Source organism: Paramormyrops kingsleyae, chromosome 1, assembly GCF_048594095.1.
Source record: "Paramormyrops kingsleyae isolate MSU_618 chromosome 1, PKINGS_0.4, whole genome shotgun sequence".
NCBI classification, from domain to species: Eukaryota; Metazoa; Chordata; class Actinopteri; order Osteoglossiformes; family Mormyridae; genus Paramormyrops; species Paramormyrops kingsleyae.
Genome location: NC_132797.1, coordinates 3,364,266 through 3,381,580, shown reverse-complemented (window position 1 = coordinate 3,381,580; position 17,315 = coordinate 3,364,266). Strand labels below are relative to the sequence as shown.

The 17,315-nt window shown below is 44.5% G+C and overlaps 2 protein-coding genes across 2 annotated transcripts in view; both read left to right on the top strand.

Moving 5' to 3' along the window:
- Positions 1-4,507, top strand: part of LOC111851218 (protein bicaudal D homolog 1-like) — a 32,524-nt gene extending 28,017 nt beyond the window's left edge. Inside the window, exons 6-7 of the mRNA XM_072716748.1 lie at positions 246-397; positions 626-4,507. Coding sequence (XP_072572849.1) covers positions 246-397; positions 626-1,298 — 825 coding nt within the window. The 3' untranslated portion in view covers positions 1,299-4,507. The remainder of the gene's footprint in view (positions 1-245; positions 398-625) is intronic.
- Positions 4,508-9,543: 5,036 nt separating this feature from the next.
- Positions 9,544-17,315, top strand: part of LOC111851223 (FYVE, RhoGEF and PH domain-containing protein 4-like) — a 33,332-nt gene continuing 25,560 nt past the window's right edge. Inside the window, exon 1 of the mRNA XM_023825927.2 lies at positions 9,544-10,025. Coding sequence (XP_023681695.2) covers positions 9,899-10,025 — 127 coding nt within the window. The 5' untranslated portion in view covers positions 9,544-9,898. The remainder of the gene's footprint in view (positions 10,026-17,315) is intronic.

The window sequence follows — 17,315 nt, the reverse complement described above, 5'->3', positions numbered from 1 at the left end:
GGGGGGGGGGGGCGGAGCATCCACTTACCGCCTTCATCAGCTTCATCATCCTCATCCTCACAAATATTGCTTATTATCTTTTTTATTACAGTTATTTGCGGTAAATTTCAAATATCCAAATCAGATGCTGATGTTTAATGGATGAGAAGTTTTGCCAGGAATTCCCCCAGCAGCTCTGTGATTCCTCATTAACCCCGTAATTCATCCACCACCCGGTATTTCGGAGCCTCGTCTCGTCCCCACAGACCGCAGAGGTGGCGCTGTCCAACCTGAAGAGCAAGTACGAGAACGAGAAGTCCATGGTGACAGAGACCATGACGAAGCTGCGGAACGAGCTGAAGGCCCTGAAAGAGGACGCGGCCACCTTCTCCTCGCTGAGAGCCATGTTCGCCACCAGGTGAGGGGAACGGACCCCAGCCCATAGCGGGTTGCTATATTTTTTGCTGTTTGGCTGCTTGCAATCACATAGGATATATAATCCCAGGGATTTGAGAAGAAAGACCAGCCCACCAGGGAGATTCCCGGACTTCCCAACAGGCCGTCCTCCGGATGCCCCACTTTGGGCTGAGGAGCGTGTGGACAGAGCAGCTGGTCACTCCCTACCTCTGTGATCCCCTCCCCCCAGGTGCGACGAGTACGTGACGCAGCTGGACGAGATGCAGCGGCAGCTGGCGGCCGCCGAGGACGAGAAGAAGACGCTGAACTCGCTGCTGCGCATGGCCATCCAGCAGAAGCTGGCGCTGACGCAGCGACTTGAGGACCTGGAGTTCGACCACGAGCAGTCGCACCGCGGCCGCGCCAGCAAGGCGGCCAAGCTCAAGGCCAGCCCCTCCAAAGTAAGTGGAAAGGCAGCCTCCACGGCGCCCCCTAGTCCCACTGCCGCCTCTGTGCTCGTCTCGCCTGTGGCTCAGGGTCCCCCAGCCCCACACGCCGTCAGCCTTTCTGCTATCAGCAGCCCACCCCCCCTGGACACGCCCCACTCGGCCTCGGGCTGGGCGGGGTCTCCCCAGTCGTTCCTCCTGAGCCACCCACAGTGGGCCCTGGGTGTCCAGGCTCTCACCACTGATACCCACAACTTCAGCCTAGACTTCCATCCGCACCCGATTGCCGTGAGCCCGAGCTCCGCCCCCGCCTCGCCCTATCGCTCGCCGGTCCTGGGCGTCAGGTCCTCGGTACCCAGCGCTGGCAGAACTCGTACCCTTGCCGATAAAGCGCATGCCACCGCCCTGAGTGCCTCAGCCCCCACGCCCTGCCACCTCGACTCCCGCACCTACACTTCCCATCATCTCCATCACTGACTCTTGCCAGGAAGTGAGGCCGGGTGACACAGACAGGAAGACAGACTGGTTTCCTGTCATTTCCCACCAGTAGCCACCTTAAAGCCACCGGAATGGACATTCCTCAGGGTTTTGTATTGAGATGCCGCACATGATGGCCGCTTTCCCATGGATGCCGTTGGTTAGTCTCTGACAGGCTCTGTCTTAATAGCTATTGTGGGGGTTGGTTGTCTCTCCCCATCTTTTCTTGTCTTTCCACAAGAGGAGACATTAATTCACCTGCATGCACTGTCCCATCTTACTCACTTCTGTACCTGCAGAACTGAATATCACAGGACCAAAGTCCAAGTCAACCCGAGAGATTAAATAGATATTTTGGGAACCTGAATGTTTTTCCAAAGCTTGTGGGTTTTTCTTTTAGACATAAGTTATGATTTTATGTCCTTTTTTTTAGCGATATAAAACATCATAGCGTAGCATAGATAGATATTACTGATTATGATTTTGGACCAGGTTGTTTGACAACCCAGATAAAACATATCTGACGTTTCCATTTTTGACAGTAAAGATCACCTGAGTCTTAATAGTCAACTGTCTCTGCAATGCCTTTAAAACTGTCCTAGATTGATTTTGCAGAAAACTGTATGATTTTTTTAAATCCAACACGCATTAAATTGAAAACAATAATGTAAATACTGGGACTGTGGCCTTACAGCAGGAAATGATGCTTAAAAAAGATTTGTGCATCTTTGCTGCCACCCAGTGATAAACTTTGGAAATAACAAGTAAGGTTTATGCTAAGGTTTAGATGCCTTGCGACGTCTACCACTGCCTTACAAAGCAGAGCTCAAAATACGTCAGTATGTGTTATGTGCATGTAACTCAGGGACTTTAATGCACTGCCCTGAAGCTCATACACGCAAAGTGTGTGTGGAGGATACAAAACGTCATTTGGAGGAAGGAGGCAGGTAGTCATTGTTAGCATTGATAAAATAGATCGCAATTTGTAACAGACTTTGTAACAAAAGACCTTGTCAGCAGACCTGGGAATGCATGTTGTGTGAGGAAGCAGTTATTGGCAGTAGTTTCATAATAAGATTATTAGATTTAGTCACTTTATTTATTCATTCGTTCACTTTATTTGTTTGTTTATTTGATTGTTGACTGTGATATTTCATGCACACAAAGAGAATTCCAGAAGCAAATCTTCTAAGTGAAATTCCTGCTTAGGCTCACGGTTATCCTTCATGGAAAAACTGGGCTCTGTCATTATATATTTATCGGAGCAAAATGCATTTGACAGATATAATTTGGCCGCATGATGTTTTCACAAAACATCTCCTAGCCTGCAAAAAACAATAGGCACAATTCATGATCATTAAAAAAAACTTCAATCGGTCGGCATTGTGGTCATTAAGGTGGCAATATTTGGTCGGTTAGAGGAACTCGACCGTATTCGACTGCTATCCCCCGGTAGCCATGGCAACGCAAATGAAAGTAGGATCTAGCTGACTTTCTTGCATCCTCTGTATATCATGTACCTCAGTGTCTCCCCTGTCCAGCTCTGTTCTTATGTCTGTCAGTCTTGCCTGACTTTGTCCACCAGGGGGCAGAACACAGAGCATGGATACAGAAACCTGTTATAGCAATGAGGCGTCACACGGTGAGGAGACACAACTATAGCTGAGTTAGAAATCGTCGGGCTCCTGATAGGCTGCTTTGAATTATGGTGCATTCCTGCCTCCTGGAGTTTCCAGCCAACTTCAGCAAAATCGGCTCGTGATCCCGGCTTGGAGCCCTGACTGCAGCTGACTCAGAGCTCCCCAGTGCTCTACTTGTGACATCATTTGTTCTGGCATCTCTCCACTTTTCTACTACTTTTACGACGTATTTTCACCATTTGCAGATCCCTTCTGATAGGAGACACTGAGCGGCATCGCTACCCATAACGCCCTGATTTCAGTGACAGACGCAGTATCATCCCCCTATTTTCTATGCTAAACGATCCCACAGATGCATTTTTCCTGAATGACGAAGGAGACGGAAAGGATACTAGTAGAACTTCATGCAAGGGTGTGGTCGCTGAAAGAAGGGTATTCGAGAATCTCAGGGATTGTGTCTTGGTTAAAAATGCTAAATTTGTTAAACTAGAAACCAGTGTAACCTGTCTGTGTCGCCCAATATCTCAGTTTCGAAGACAGGAACATAGACACCCCCAACAAGCCAGCGCGCATATAGACCCATTCACATTCCTATGCATATGCAGGCTCCACCCGATCCTTTCAGCCAAGAAGACGCTACTGACGATAATCGGGTTTTCGCCACTAGGTGGCACTGTTTAGTCACTCCCCGTATTCCATGCACTGTCATTTAAGAACGTGTCTGAAAATTCCGTCTAATCTGTCAAATGCAGTTTGGCCTACGTATGGGTATTTATTTGGTTTTATTGGAAACGTTCTGTTAACTATTACTTCTTACATTATATGGTTTGGTGTATATGACTTTATATGTATATGAAGTTATATAGCTTTTCAGTATGACTGAAGGGGTCCTGAAATATTTTAAGATTCTGTTCATTAGACTGTGCTGGGGCGTTAATACGTTTAAGGTATTTTAAGCAGGAATTGAATGGTAAACGATACACTCTTTTTACCGGTTTACCGTCATGTTTGGTCATGTTTCTCCAGTCAAAATTTATGTTGTGTTTTGTGTGAAACTGTTCAGACGTGTAGTGTGTATAAATGAGTATGTGTTTTGTTTTGTCTGTCCGTTGAATGCACTATAAAATCTGTCTGCCGTAATGGTGTGGGATGGGCTGAGAGGAACGATTGCTCAGTTGTGGTAGCATAGTACGTTTTTTTTTTGCTTATTTTCAGTCTTTCAGATTTAATCATTTTATTTTTTTGCTTCCTTCACTGAATATTTCTCCGTTAATGTTAATATGTAACTGCAGGTAACTGAAATGGTAATTGTTCATGGAACATTGGTGTAGACTTATGGCATCATTTGTTTCGTGTCTCCCTGTAAATGGAAGTTGGATGTGCTCCGCCGCCTCAGTTTTTCCCTCCGCCTCTCCGTCTGTCTCCCCCCGGCCTTTTTAATAACGGACATTCAGGTTTTGTGCGATACGCACCGTGGTGTTTTGTTTAATATTTGAAAAGCAAAAATAAATGTACATTTTGCTCCATGTCAAAGAGACCGCTTATCCACAATAAAAAAATAATTTACCAGCTCTGCTGATTGGTTTGATTAGTCGTCTTGGATGGTTTTGTGTATGAGATTACCATATATTTCACCAGTGTAACAGACTTTTTAAAATGTGATACTATTTTTGTGTTGGAAACGAACGGCATACTCTTCATCAGTGGGGTGAGAAAACTGTCAAGGATCCTGCCCAAAAAAAAAATACCAAGGACCTCAGCCCTGTGAAGACTACAACAGGACATAGATGAAGAATGTCATAGGCATGGTTGCAGCTCTAGACCAGCAGGACTTCACAGCAACAACTGGGAAGATGCAGTGTCCCCTCCATCAGGAGCAGGACATTTTCACTGGTCACGGTCACACGGTTTGTTGCTGTTTGTGGTCTTTGCTGGAAATCTGATCCCAGTGTCAGACCACTTTGCGGTCCTGTGGCTGGCCCACAGGTGGAGTTCACCTGTCACCTGCGTGTGTGACTACCTCCCCCCTCCTGTCACTGTTGGTTTAAAGGGGACACCAGGATACTTATTTCAGCTATTCTGGTCTTCTGCAGCAATTCAACACTTATTATATAACTGCATTACTCATTACATGATTAATTACATTGTGCTTTTCAGTTAATAATTAATCAATTAAAGTAAATACACATTAGCCATTCCGCTTGACGGACCAGTTCTTGTTCAATGGCCCTGCTGACCTCAGCGTCTTTGGCAACCCATTAACCTGGACTTCCACTGTTCTGTACATATCGCCAGCCCAGGAACAGATCGAGTACCGTGCATCTTAATCATGCTGTTATTAAGTCGAAATATCCAAAGTCAGGCTTCCCCAATTCCGGTCCTGGGGGGCCAGAATCCAACACAGTTTGCAGATTTCCCTGAACAAACACACCTACCAAACCTGGTAATTAGCTGACATAGATTTGTTTCTGAAATCTGCAAACTGTGTTGGATTCCTGCCCTCAGTACTGGGGAACACTGGTGTACTGTCACAGTCTCTCTCTGCAGCCTTTTACCACACAGCTAGGGGGGGCACCGTCCATTTAGCATGCAGGTAACGTCCTGGCCATCTAGGGAATCCCTCCTGTTGTCACGGTGACAGCTGTCTGCTTCAGGCCATTGATGTGTATTTGTAGTTTTGAGGGTTTCTGTCCTGACTTGCTGGCCATAGATTCCCACATTCATGGTTTTGCTACTTTTTGTCCTGTAGGAGGCACTGTGCGGGTCCACAGACACTCTGTATTACCACGCCATTGTGTTTTCATTTATTACACTGCATTTATTTATGTAGCAGACACTCCCAATGCAACATATGTCAGGCAGATAATATTAAATATACTGTAGTATTAAAAGCAAGGACAGAACTGCAGCATAAAGCACTTCGCATAAAACTACTCTTAAATATAAGTGTCATACTTCTTACATACATTGTGCCAAATCCTTTCATCCCACATGTTTATAAAGGCGAAATACTTTCCCAGCAGGAAAAATATCAAAATCCATTATGATATGTCTCCAAGCTGTTTTTTCTCATGCCAAACAATCTGCTCTTTTGGTTAAACCCCTAAAATGGACTGTTCTCCAAGGTTTTAAACGGCTGGGCTGCACTGTCCCTCTGCCCTGTGTGTGTATGTGAGTTTTATTCTCCTCAGATTTCTCTGCATCTCCTTCTTCCAGCACCATTTACGATGGATCGTTGTGCCTCTTTTTCCCTGACGCATTTCATTACCTTTTTTTTCTGTGTGTGAACTAAGTACGACACCAGAGGACATATCTCTTCTTCCTTCTTCCCCTCTCCCCCTTCTTTTCTTTGTGTTCTTCCCCGCCCCCTCCTCTCGGGCCCCCACCCCCCGTCAGTCATAGCGCTGCGATGGCCGTCCATGTGGTCCCGGCCTCCAGTTCCTGGCAAAGCAACAGCAGAGGCGACAACGACAGCAGCCTTCCTTCCGGTTGGGCTTCTCACCTGTCACTCACAAATGTCTCCGCCTCCTGGCCTATAATCTGGGTTCATGGGTGACCCCGCCCTCCCCAGTAACTGTCAGCAGGCCCGTCCCACTGGCAGTGCTGCCCCATACTGGCAAGACAAAGACCATTCAGTGCGCAGGATATAGAGACAGCTCTCTGACTGAGACTCGCCATGAATTGTAACCCATGTCTTCCTTCTGCAGTTACTTTTTGTAACAGTTGCATTTTTTCTGAAACAAACGAACGTGTCCGTAGCTGGTGGCCACGCCTTGGGCTGCTCTTACGATTCCAAGGCCGTGGAGGTCAGCCTGCTACTTCAGATAAACAGACAGTCACTGCAGTTCAGGCAGCATGAAAATCTTTATTAAAATACTTTAACAGTAAAAATCCAGGGCATGGATGGTCTATTCCAGAATATTCTGAAAAGAAAGTAAAAATCATTACTGTGTGACCATCCAAAAGCTGAGAGACGCAATTTGCTTTTTACTGAGAGGTTGTGGACTGCTGAGACTCTCTGAAGGGATCCAAAACACTGCATGGCTTTTCCACAAACAAAATGTTACACATGTGATTTTCACATAGTCAGGTGAATTATAACTTTTTTCATTGGTAACTAAGTTTGGAGGAACTTGGCTGTATGGTTGTTTTGAGTTTTGTAATTAAATTTATTCATTTAAATTAATTAAACTAATGTTTACATTACAGCTTCACTCACTCAGGGTGCTTTGTTTTGTATACAAATTTTGCAAATGCTATGTAATAAATCTTGTATTAGTATATTATTTTATACCTACAATGTGATTCAACTCGTCCTATAAGGTCATTTGTTTTGGGTTTTGCTCTTGGTTGGTTGATTTTAACACAGAACATAGGTGTGGTTATGGAGAGAGGATCAGCGTGTGAGCAGAGAGGCTACAACGGGATCTGGATTTAATTAGTGACTGGGCTGATACCTGGCAGATGAAATTTAACACAGATAAATGTAAGGTAATCCATGCAGGGAGCAGAAATATAAAGCACAGATATTTTATGGGTTCCACTGAAATAAAGGTAGCTGATTATGTCCATGTCCCACTCTCACCAGTGTGGGGAAGCAATAAAAAAGGCCAATAGGATGTTGGGTTATATATAGGTGTGTGGAGTTTAAGTCAAGGGAGGTGATGCTACGATTATACAATTCCTTGGTAAGACCCCACCTAGAATATTGTGTGCAGGTTTGGTCACCATACCTTAAAAATGACATTGCTGCCTTAGAAAAGGTGCAACGGAGGGCTACAAGAATGATTCCTGGTCTTAGAGGAATGTCTTATGAGGAGAGGTTAGCTGAGCTGAATCTGTTTAGCCTCTAGCAAAGGAGACTAAGGGGGGACATGATCCAGGTCTATAAGATTCTAACGGGTCTGGATGCTGTTCAGCCAAATGGCTATTTCAGTATTAGTTTAAATACTAGAACTCGTGACCATAAGTGGAAATTAACGGGAGAACATTTTAAAACAAATTTGAGGAAGCACTTCTTTACACAGTGTATAGTTAGAGTATGGAATAGTCTTCATGCTAGTGTAGCGGAAGCTAAAACCCTGGGTTCTTTTAAATCAGAGCTAGATAAGATTTTAACAACTCTGAGCTATTAGTTAAGTTCTCCCCAAACGAGCTTGATGGGCCGAATGGCCTACTCTCGTTTGTAAATTTCTTATGTTCTTATCTGCAAATTGGGATCGAGATGGGAGTGAAGCTATAAAAACACAGTGAACAAAATCTATTAAAATAGAAATTAAAATTAGGCTTTTCTGAAACACAAAACTATACAAATCAGAATATTTTACGGTAATAAAAGTATCACTAAAACTAAAGTGGTATTAATTTTAGTTTTCTCTGTTTGGGTGTGTTATTTGAGAACATTTTGAATACAGTAACACTGCGCAGAGATGTAAACGGAGTAGAACTAGTGGCGTAAGAGTATCAGAAAAGTAACGCGTTAAAAAAAAAAAAAAAAAACATACAACAGCCTACTAAAAACGATTTAAGGCGACAGAAAGGGGCGCTATGACGGGAACAGAAGCAGCGCGGAGCGGTTTGCAGCCATCCTGACAGATACTGATGATCTGTTTGTGGTGCTGATCTGTGCAAAATACATCATCTCCCAAGACTGTCCAGGCCGTATGGGAAAGCCACAGACGAGCGATTAGTGTTTGCAGTGTCTTATAATGAAATCTAATATATGACTGTGTGTTTATAGCCATTGTCTTAAATTAATAAACCTATTTTATTGTGATGTGCAGTGGTGTTGTGCAGTTAGCTCTGCTCCTGCTTTATGAAGCACGACGTTCTCCTTGGGATCCACAGAGCAGGCGGGGTTTAACGGTGCGAAAACTCCAGATTCATTTGCACTAACTCTCTTGTTTGGGTTATTGGTTTGATAGTTATTGTTTGATAAAGTTCAACCCACTTTATATCGCTCACGTTAGTAAAATTGAAGGGAAGAGGGCGTTTTAATGCCTGGCCCGGGAACAGCTGAGCTGTTTGGCTGTGGTCGTTCGCGGGGGAGATTTATCTGTCTCTGATCCACGACTAAACTGACTGGGCTAATGAACGGCAACTCGGATCAATAATACATTCTTTAAATAATGCGCAGACTGTTTTTGATTTAACTCTTCGTACTACATTTAAACAATGTATTGCCTCCCAGTCTGAATCCAAATAAAGTGTCTGCACTGGTATTTCAAATTTTAATGTGTCCTTGTGACTTTATAGTGGCGCATGGTTAACACTAACAGCAATCGGTGTGTGTCCAGTTTGCATTGATCAATGGCAGTAACTCAAGCAAAACGGGAATATTCAGAGGCTATATCGTAATATAAATATATAGACTATTACAGGTATCCAGATACTGAAACCGGTTCTATATATGCATTTCTTATTAAAGTATTTTGTGTAACGAGCAGACTACGTAAGTATAGAAACAAATAAATTTAATGGTCTGGATAGTCCATCCGATACAAACTAAATTACGTTCCTCATAGATTATTCACAATTTACTATGCTATGTTCTGTTGTGGTTAACGTAATGTTTCGACATTAAACATGTTTTGCACCCCGTCCGGACATCGCATTCCGGGATGGAGCGCCGACAGACCCCGCGGCCGGAACGCCCCCGCCGGGAGGCTGCGCCCCAGCGGCCGGGGCGGGCTGCAGGTGGCTCCCGAGGACACACACCGCTGAGGATACGGACAGGGGGGATACTAATACCTATTACAGGAGGGGATGGCGGATAAACACCGCGGTACTGAGTGGTGATCACTGTGAACTTCCCCTGCTGGCCGGAGAAAAAAAAACTGGCAAGATCCTCATGTCGCAGTTAACTGCGTCTTAAACGCTATGAAAAACATTGTGGTTTGATCATTAGACGCGCTGTTAGATACTTTATGAATTAGACTGGGAGGAAACACGAATTCATTCATGAAAGGGAAAAAAGGTTTTCCGATGCACGACCCGAAGATTGCGCAGCATGTGGAGGAGCTGAAGCGGGCTACGAGCAGGAGACCCCGCCTGGGAGAGTCGGAGGAGGATCCGCCAGACGGCGCAGGTATGACGGCTGGGCTCCCGGCTTCTCACGCTCCTATCCTAAACACATGAATATCGCTGAAGGCCACGGGGATCCAAGGCGCTTAAAGCGCTCGGCTTTTAAACGGTGCACATTTAAGTTGAAAAACAAAAAGTTTTAAGCCGCCGTTCTGTTTCAGTTTTTGCGTCAGTTCGACACTAAAATTAACTTTCTGTACTTATTTGTTATCAATAGCTCATAACCCACACCATAATGGAGTAATAAGCCATATATTATTATTAATAATAGTGATAATAATACATTTAAACGAAATCTATAGATAGATTGATAGATAGATAGACAGACAGATAGATAGATAGATAGATAGATGTTATCTATAATACGTTTTCACACTTCTAAAATTAATATACATTTGTTCACCACAAGCTTCTTTGAATTATGTTAGCGTGATGCGATTATTGTCAGCTGTTGAAGTAAATCCAAATAAAAGGGTTTATCCTTTTCCGCGACGAAACCCTGTTTCCATCTCTCTCCTGTTTTGGAGCTTGGATCCGGCTACAGGGAGTCATACAGGCCAAAGTCTGCCAGAGGGTGTAGTGGGGATTTAGTGTGGCTCCCTTCTAGCTGTCACTAGAAAAAAATGCTTTGTTACTAAAACAAATGAGAGAAGCTAAAATAAACGGCAAATGAAGAGGGTGCAAAAGAATTAATCAGCAGCACAACAGCAAATCTGCAAGCGGCTGCACCCTGGAGCAGCAGTGAGCGGAGCTGAGTGGAGGAGGTGCTGATGCTGACACTGACACTCCAGCATGAGCTCACCGGGGTCACGGCCACCGGGATTTGTCAAATATTGTAGGGACATCTGTTACTCAGTCAGGAAGCCTCTGTACGTAGCGGAGCCGACGAAGCGCCTGGTGTTAAAGTTTAATGAGGACGCACAACTGCTGCAGTTTGGTGTATAGCCTATATGACTGCTGCAGTTTGGTGTATAGCCTATACGACTGCTGCAGTTTGGTGTATAGCTTATACGAATGCTGCAGTTTGGTGTATAGCCTATACGACTGCTGCAGTTTGGTGTATAGCCTATACGAATGCTGCAGTTTGCTGTATAGCCTATACGACTGCTGCAGTTTGGTGTATAGCCTATACGACTGCTGCAGTTTGGTGTATAGCCTATACGACTGCTACAGTTTGGTGTATAGCCTATACGAATGCTGCAGTTTGGTGTATAGCCTATATGAATGTTGTAGTTTGGTGTATAGCCTATACGAATGCTGCAGTTTGGTGTATAGCCTATACTAATGCTGCTTTAACTCCAGCCTGGAGAGAGGTCATACAACATATTTCAGAATAGTTCACGTAGTAAAAAATACAAGTTCACAATAGTAAACGCGGTTTGTCATGAGATCTGGGGCATTTTGTCAGTGACCTGCAGAATTTTGTGCGAATTATGTCATAATTATAAGAACCGCTCAAGCGGTTTTATGCATCTTGCGATTTGTTTTGCTGCAATCTGGTGATCCGTAAAGAACTGTTTTTTTTTTTTTAATTCCTCAGCAGCAACCGTCCGTGGCTGTATTTTTTAACAGTATGTCACACATCAGTGTTTTTTCTTTACTGTGTTATTGGGGAACACAGTTGTTTAAATTCTCACTTCTGTTATGGCTTTTCGTTCGGAATTCATCGTTGCCCTGGGACAGTTGACCTCAGGCTAATTTACAGATTACTAGCATTCTTGTATTTTTAAAATCTCTTCTGGCCTTTTAGCGGAGAGGCATGTGAATGCGAGGCTCGTTTGGCGTGGCTGACAAAGGGCTTGTGTCCGCCGGCGATGCTAATAAGGCGGACTTTCTACGCCGCTCAGCAGGCTGAGTTAAAGCCTCTGTAGCCTCATTGTTCCTCCAGTCACCCTTGTTATTGTTGTTATCGTTTCCTCACACAGGTCTCACATTCTGTAATTCTCATGTTAAATATTAAAGCGGACAGATGAGCGGTCAGGTTTCTCCAGACTATTCTGCAGTCTTCTCGTAACGTGGTGGAAAACATTACATTTATCTTGTGACCTCTATCCAACAAATGAATGATTGTGTCCGGTTTGCTCAGGAAGGAGCATCTGTGCAGTTACTGGTGGGCGGGTGCGGCTCTGTTATTAAGGGGATAGCCCCCCCTCTCCCAGCACCGCGCGACACCAAAACTCAGAGTTGGCTCCGCTCCCGTGTCAGAGATGCCAAGGTGTAATGTTTATTATTATAAAACCTCCCAGTCCCGTGGCTCGTATTTACTCAACAGTACTTAAAGTAATTGCAGACACAAATAGATATATCGTATATTACTCACTTTATATTAAGTGCGGTTGTCTTAAAGTTTCTTTGATATTAAGGTTTGTGCATTTACACACATAAACTTTTAATTTATTCAAGGCCCTGCCACATAATGTGCCGCTAGAGGGCAGTAAACACGCGCAGGACGAAGTGATGCTTCGAGAGTAAGGGAGGCATTACGAACTTTAAAACCTGCCTATGTAAAACCAATTAGAAAACATTGGATATAAAAATGAAAGCTTCTGATAAAAATGAAGCGATCATTGCATTTTAGAGACTGATAAATATCTATGATTAATAAGCGTTCCACTTGGCTTGTCAAGTTCGCGGTTTTCACGCCAAGTTGGGCACTCCATATGTCATCACTTTATTATTTTTTGCGAAGACCTGGCAACCCGGCATGGAGACATCCTGGGCCAGGTCTATGATGGTTTAACCGAGCATGAAACAAGCAGGAATCGCATGCGTAATTTTAAAATATAGCGTGAGCTCAGTCATGATCCGCTCATTGAACAGCATAATTACGGCTGCAGCTTTGCAGCTGGTCTTGGACCGGCTGTATCCACCCCGAGCCGTCATGCGGGCGGGGACCAGCTGCTCCGCGCCCCAAGCACCCGGATCGGGCACAATGCCCCCCCCCCTCCGCCTTGTTTGTTTGTCTTTAGTGAAAGTCTGTTAATCTAGCCTTAAGCTGTCCGTCCCCGAGATCCTTTCCAGCTCCCTTTTAACCGGAACCTTCTGCTAAGCCATCCGCGTTACTTGGCCGAATCGGGGATATGCCCCGTTTTAACAAATCCCCAGCGTGAAATGAGCCCTATTCATTTGTTTTACCGACTGATTAAACTCTTTATCTGTCGATAAAAAAAGCGCAGCCCGTGGCGTTTTCCTTGTAAATTAAGCGTTTTGTGTAAACGGTCAGTTCATAATTCACTGTAACTAATGCGGCTTGATATAATGGCATCGGTTGAAATGGCTTCTGCTTAATTTAGCGGTTTGTGGGCACCGTATGCTCATGGTCTGAGGTAATTTCCATGCAGGTGTTCGATATTTAATTGCTGACTCTTGTTTGTCATCACTGTTTTTAAAATAAACTGTATTATCTATAGTTAAATGTCATTTTTAGTTCTGATCTGGCTACCTGCTTTATTATAATCGTCCAAGAAGTCAACATCTCAAAATGTAAAAGAGTTTGAAAAACACAGTCTGCTAATTGAACTAGGAATACTGTTATCTTTAAATTCTAAACCAGCTGAGGTCTTTTCGTGACAGTCTGAAAGCCTGAGTCCGGATAAATACGGCAGATAGTTTAATAGGCATACTTGTCAGGTGTGTGTTAATTTGGTCTAACTGGGTTTGTCAGGATTAATTTTCTCACTGGTTGATGCTTGACCTCTGTGATTAGGCAGCCGTTTGTGCTGTTGTGTATATCAGCTGTGGCCAATCTTATCCGCAATGGGCCGGTGTGTATGCAGGTTTTTGGGATAACCTGTAAGTCAGCTGCTCAAACCCAGGTGTGAGGACTCTTCAGCCAATCAGTCCTCTAATTAGAAATATAATTAGGGAGCAGTGAGACCTGACACACACAGTGCCTCTTTCTGAATAAGATTGCCAACCCATGTATTATATTATAATATATCTATACTGCTTTATCCATCTGGGTCATGGGGAAGCTGGAGCCAATCCCAGCATCTTTGGGGGAGAGGCAGGGTACACCCTGGGCAGGCTGCCAGCCCAACACAGACAAACACACTCACGGGAAATTTAGAGTAGCCATTTGACCTAATCTGCATGTCTTTGGACTGTGGGAGGGAACCGGAGCACCCAGAGGAAACCCACAGATGCACAGGGAGAACATGCAAACTCCACACAGAAAGGCACCCTGGGTGACCCAGGGACCGAACCCAGGACCTTCTTGTTGTGAGGCGACAGTGCTGACCACTGCACCACCCTGCCACCCCATATTGTGTTACATTACATTACATTGGACAGCCAAAAGCTTGGGAGACTGTGGGGATCAGTGTAGGTCCCCTTAAAACACAATGGATCAGTTCCGCCATGGCCTTTCACGTCACATGCTGTTCCTGCAGTGAGGAACACGCAGCTCTGTTCCTCTATGTGCTCAGAATACTGTTCTTTCAGTTTTAAGTGGGCTGGACCCTATTACTGTTCCTTAGTTTTGTAACCTAGGTGTAGAAGTAAATCATGAGTAGCTACTTGCTCTGTTCATTTTGCCAGCTTGCTTACCCCTGTTGTTTTTTACGTAAAGAGTAAAAAGCCCAGGTACACCTTGAGGTCAGCCGTGACCGCTCATCCATCTGCATCAATATAGTGAAACAGGAGTCAGCTTTTAGGAGTTGGTATAATAACAGTAAAATAATTTTCTTAAATGTGTTTAGAAAAAAAAAACAGAAGCCAGTAAATCAGATGATAAAATTAGTATGTGAAATGCTGTCCACTCCCTCAAACTTCATAAATCTTTGCTCACTTAAAACTTCCTGAGAACGGCATCAATCGCGGCATTTGTTATCAAATGGTTTTGTTTTTCTGAGATAAGTGCACGGTGAATTGTGTTCTTTATGTAGCATGTATTCTCACTCTATTGGTCTTCCTGTTAGTCGGGCCAATCACAATGAGATGCTTCAGACTGTCAGCAGGGGGCAGTAGTGTAATCTATTCTTTTTAGAATTCTTGCTCTTCTTCCTGCTTTTCACATGTGCTTTGCAGTGTTAATCATTATCACCAGCATGTTCAGCAGAATGTTCATGTGCCTTTTTGTTTTTCATCATTCTTTGCATGAAGCTGAGTTATGTCCATGTGTGAGAATGTGAGGAGCAGTCGTAATGGATGTCCCTCCAGTGGAGAAAATGTGATGCAGTGCTGTATAGGGTGTCTGTCCATGTGTGAGAATGTGAGGAGCAGTCAGTCGTAATGGATGTCCCTCCAGTGGAGAAAATGTGATGCAGTGCTGTATAGGGTGTCTGTCCATGTGTGAGAATGTGAGGAGCAGTCGTAATGGATGTCCCTCCAGTGGAGAAAATGTGATGCAGTGCTGTATAGGGTGTCTGTCCATGTGTGAGAATGTGAGGAGCAGTCGTAATGGATGTCCCTCCAGTGGAGAAAATGTGATGCAGTGCTGTGTAGGGTGTCTGTCCATGTGTGAGAATGTGAGGAGCAGTTGTAATGGATGTCCCTCCAGTGGAGAAAATGTGATGCTGAGCTATATAAAGTGTTCTTACAATTGGGTAAACTTGAGATGCACTCTGGGTATCTTTATATCTTTATAGTAGAAAGAACTCATGAAGTGCCCCTTGCAGTGTCCTTTCAAGGGAGCAAACTTGGTTAAGTGCCCTTGTAATGGAGACAAAATATCTCTGATCGCTGCCCTTCCAGTGAAGAATGTGAAATCTGCTGGCCCACTATGAGCTGCAGTTTCCCATACACGCAAGAGGGCTACTTCACCTTGTATTGGGGTGGGGGTGGGGGTGCATGTCATGCAATAAGTGCCCTTTCTATTTTTTAGCCCCTATGCTTCAAACAGTCTGAGTGTGCCACTGTTTAAAAGAGGATGTCAACAGCAAACTGAAATCAAAATAATCTATCCCCACAATGGTGAGTGTTTCTCTGCACCAGCCGATGGAGCAATTCCCTTCCTTTATCATAAAGGGGAACCAAAAATGCAGTTGGTCACTCTTCGGAGAGTGCGCTTGACCGTACGCTTTCTACACTGTCACCCTTGCATTGGTCGTGCTGGAGTCGTGTGGAGGGCACCGCAGAAGGGCGACATTAGATATTACAGCCGTGCAGTATAGAGTTTCCTCTTCCTTTAGTGAAGTGTTATGCAGAGTTTTTTTAACACGCTGTCAGTAGCAGTATAACTTCATGTGGTGTAAGTTCAACACGTACAGCCACTCCATGCACATAAAGTGTCTTTGCGCTGTGAGTGCAGTGGGACTGCACTGACATTGCTGCCGGTAGCTGGACCAACGGGGTCACTGAAAATATGTGGTATTGGTCTGCCTGGGCTGTGTTGTAAGAACGCGTCACGTTTTGTAACTTTCTGGTTCCTTAGTGCAGTGCTTCTGTTTTCTGGAAAAAATCCTCGTCCTTGTAGAGGAAGAGGAAGAACGAGAGAGAGAGAGAGCAGCGCTACACTGGTCGGCATTTACTGCCTGTAGGCCTTTGGACTGTGGGAGAATATAGGGCTTAACTGCTATCATCTCTTGTCATTATGTGCACTTATGACATAATCTATATATATCGGGCTGCTATGAATGCAAACTATTATTGTTTAGGAGGAAATAAACTGTCATTTAGTTAGACATTACTTCTCCATTGAAAACCACCTCATTTTATTCCCATTTATATAGCTAGAATTTTTATAATCTGCTATCCACTCTTATCAACTTGCTAGTTGCCCACTACTATGCTACCTACTGCTGTCAGCTTGCTAGTTGGTCATTGCTATGCTACCTGGCTGCTGTCAGCTTGCTAGTTGCCCATTGCTGTGCTACCTACTGCTGTCAGCCTGCTAGTTTCCCATTGCTATGCTACCTGGTTGCTGTCAGCTAGCTAGTTTCCCATTGCTATGCTACCTGGCTGCTGTCAGCTTGCTAGTTTGCCATTGCTATGCTACCTGGCTGCTGTCAGCTTGCTAGTTGCCCATTGCTGTGCTACCTGGCTGCTGTCAGCTTGCTAGTTGCCCATTGCTGTGCTACCTGGTTGCTGTCAGCTAGCTAGTTTGCCATTGCTATGCTACCTGGCTGCTGTCAGCTTGCTAGTTGCCCATTGCTGTGCTAACTGGCTGCTGTCAGCTTGCTAGTTGCCCATTGCTGTGCTACCTACTGCTGTCAGCCTGCTAGTTGCCTATTGCTTTGCTATCCGCTGCTGTTGTCCTGCTAGCTTCCCACTACTATCGTTGTGTATTTTAAGCAAAAGTAAAATGACCTTGTTGGGTATTTTGTAGTCAGTGGGCATCAAGACTGGCCAGTAA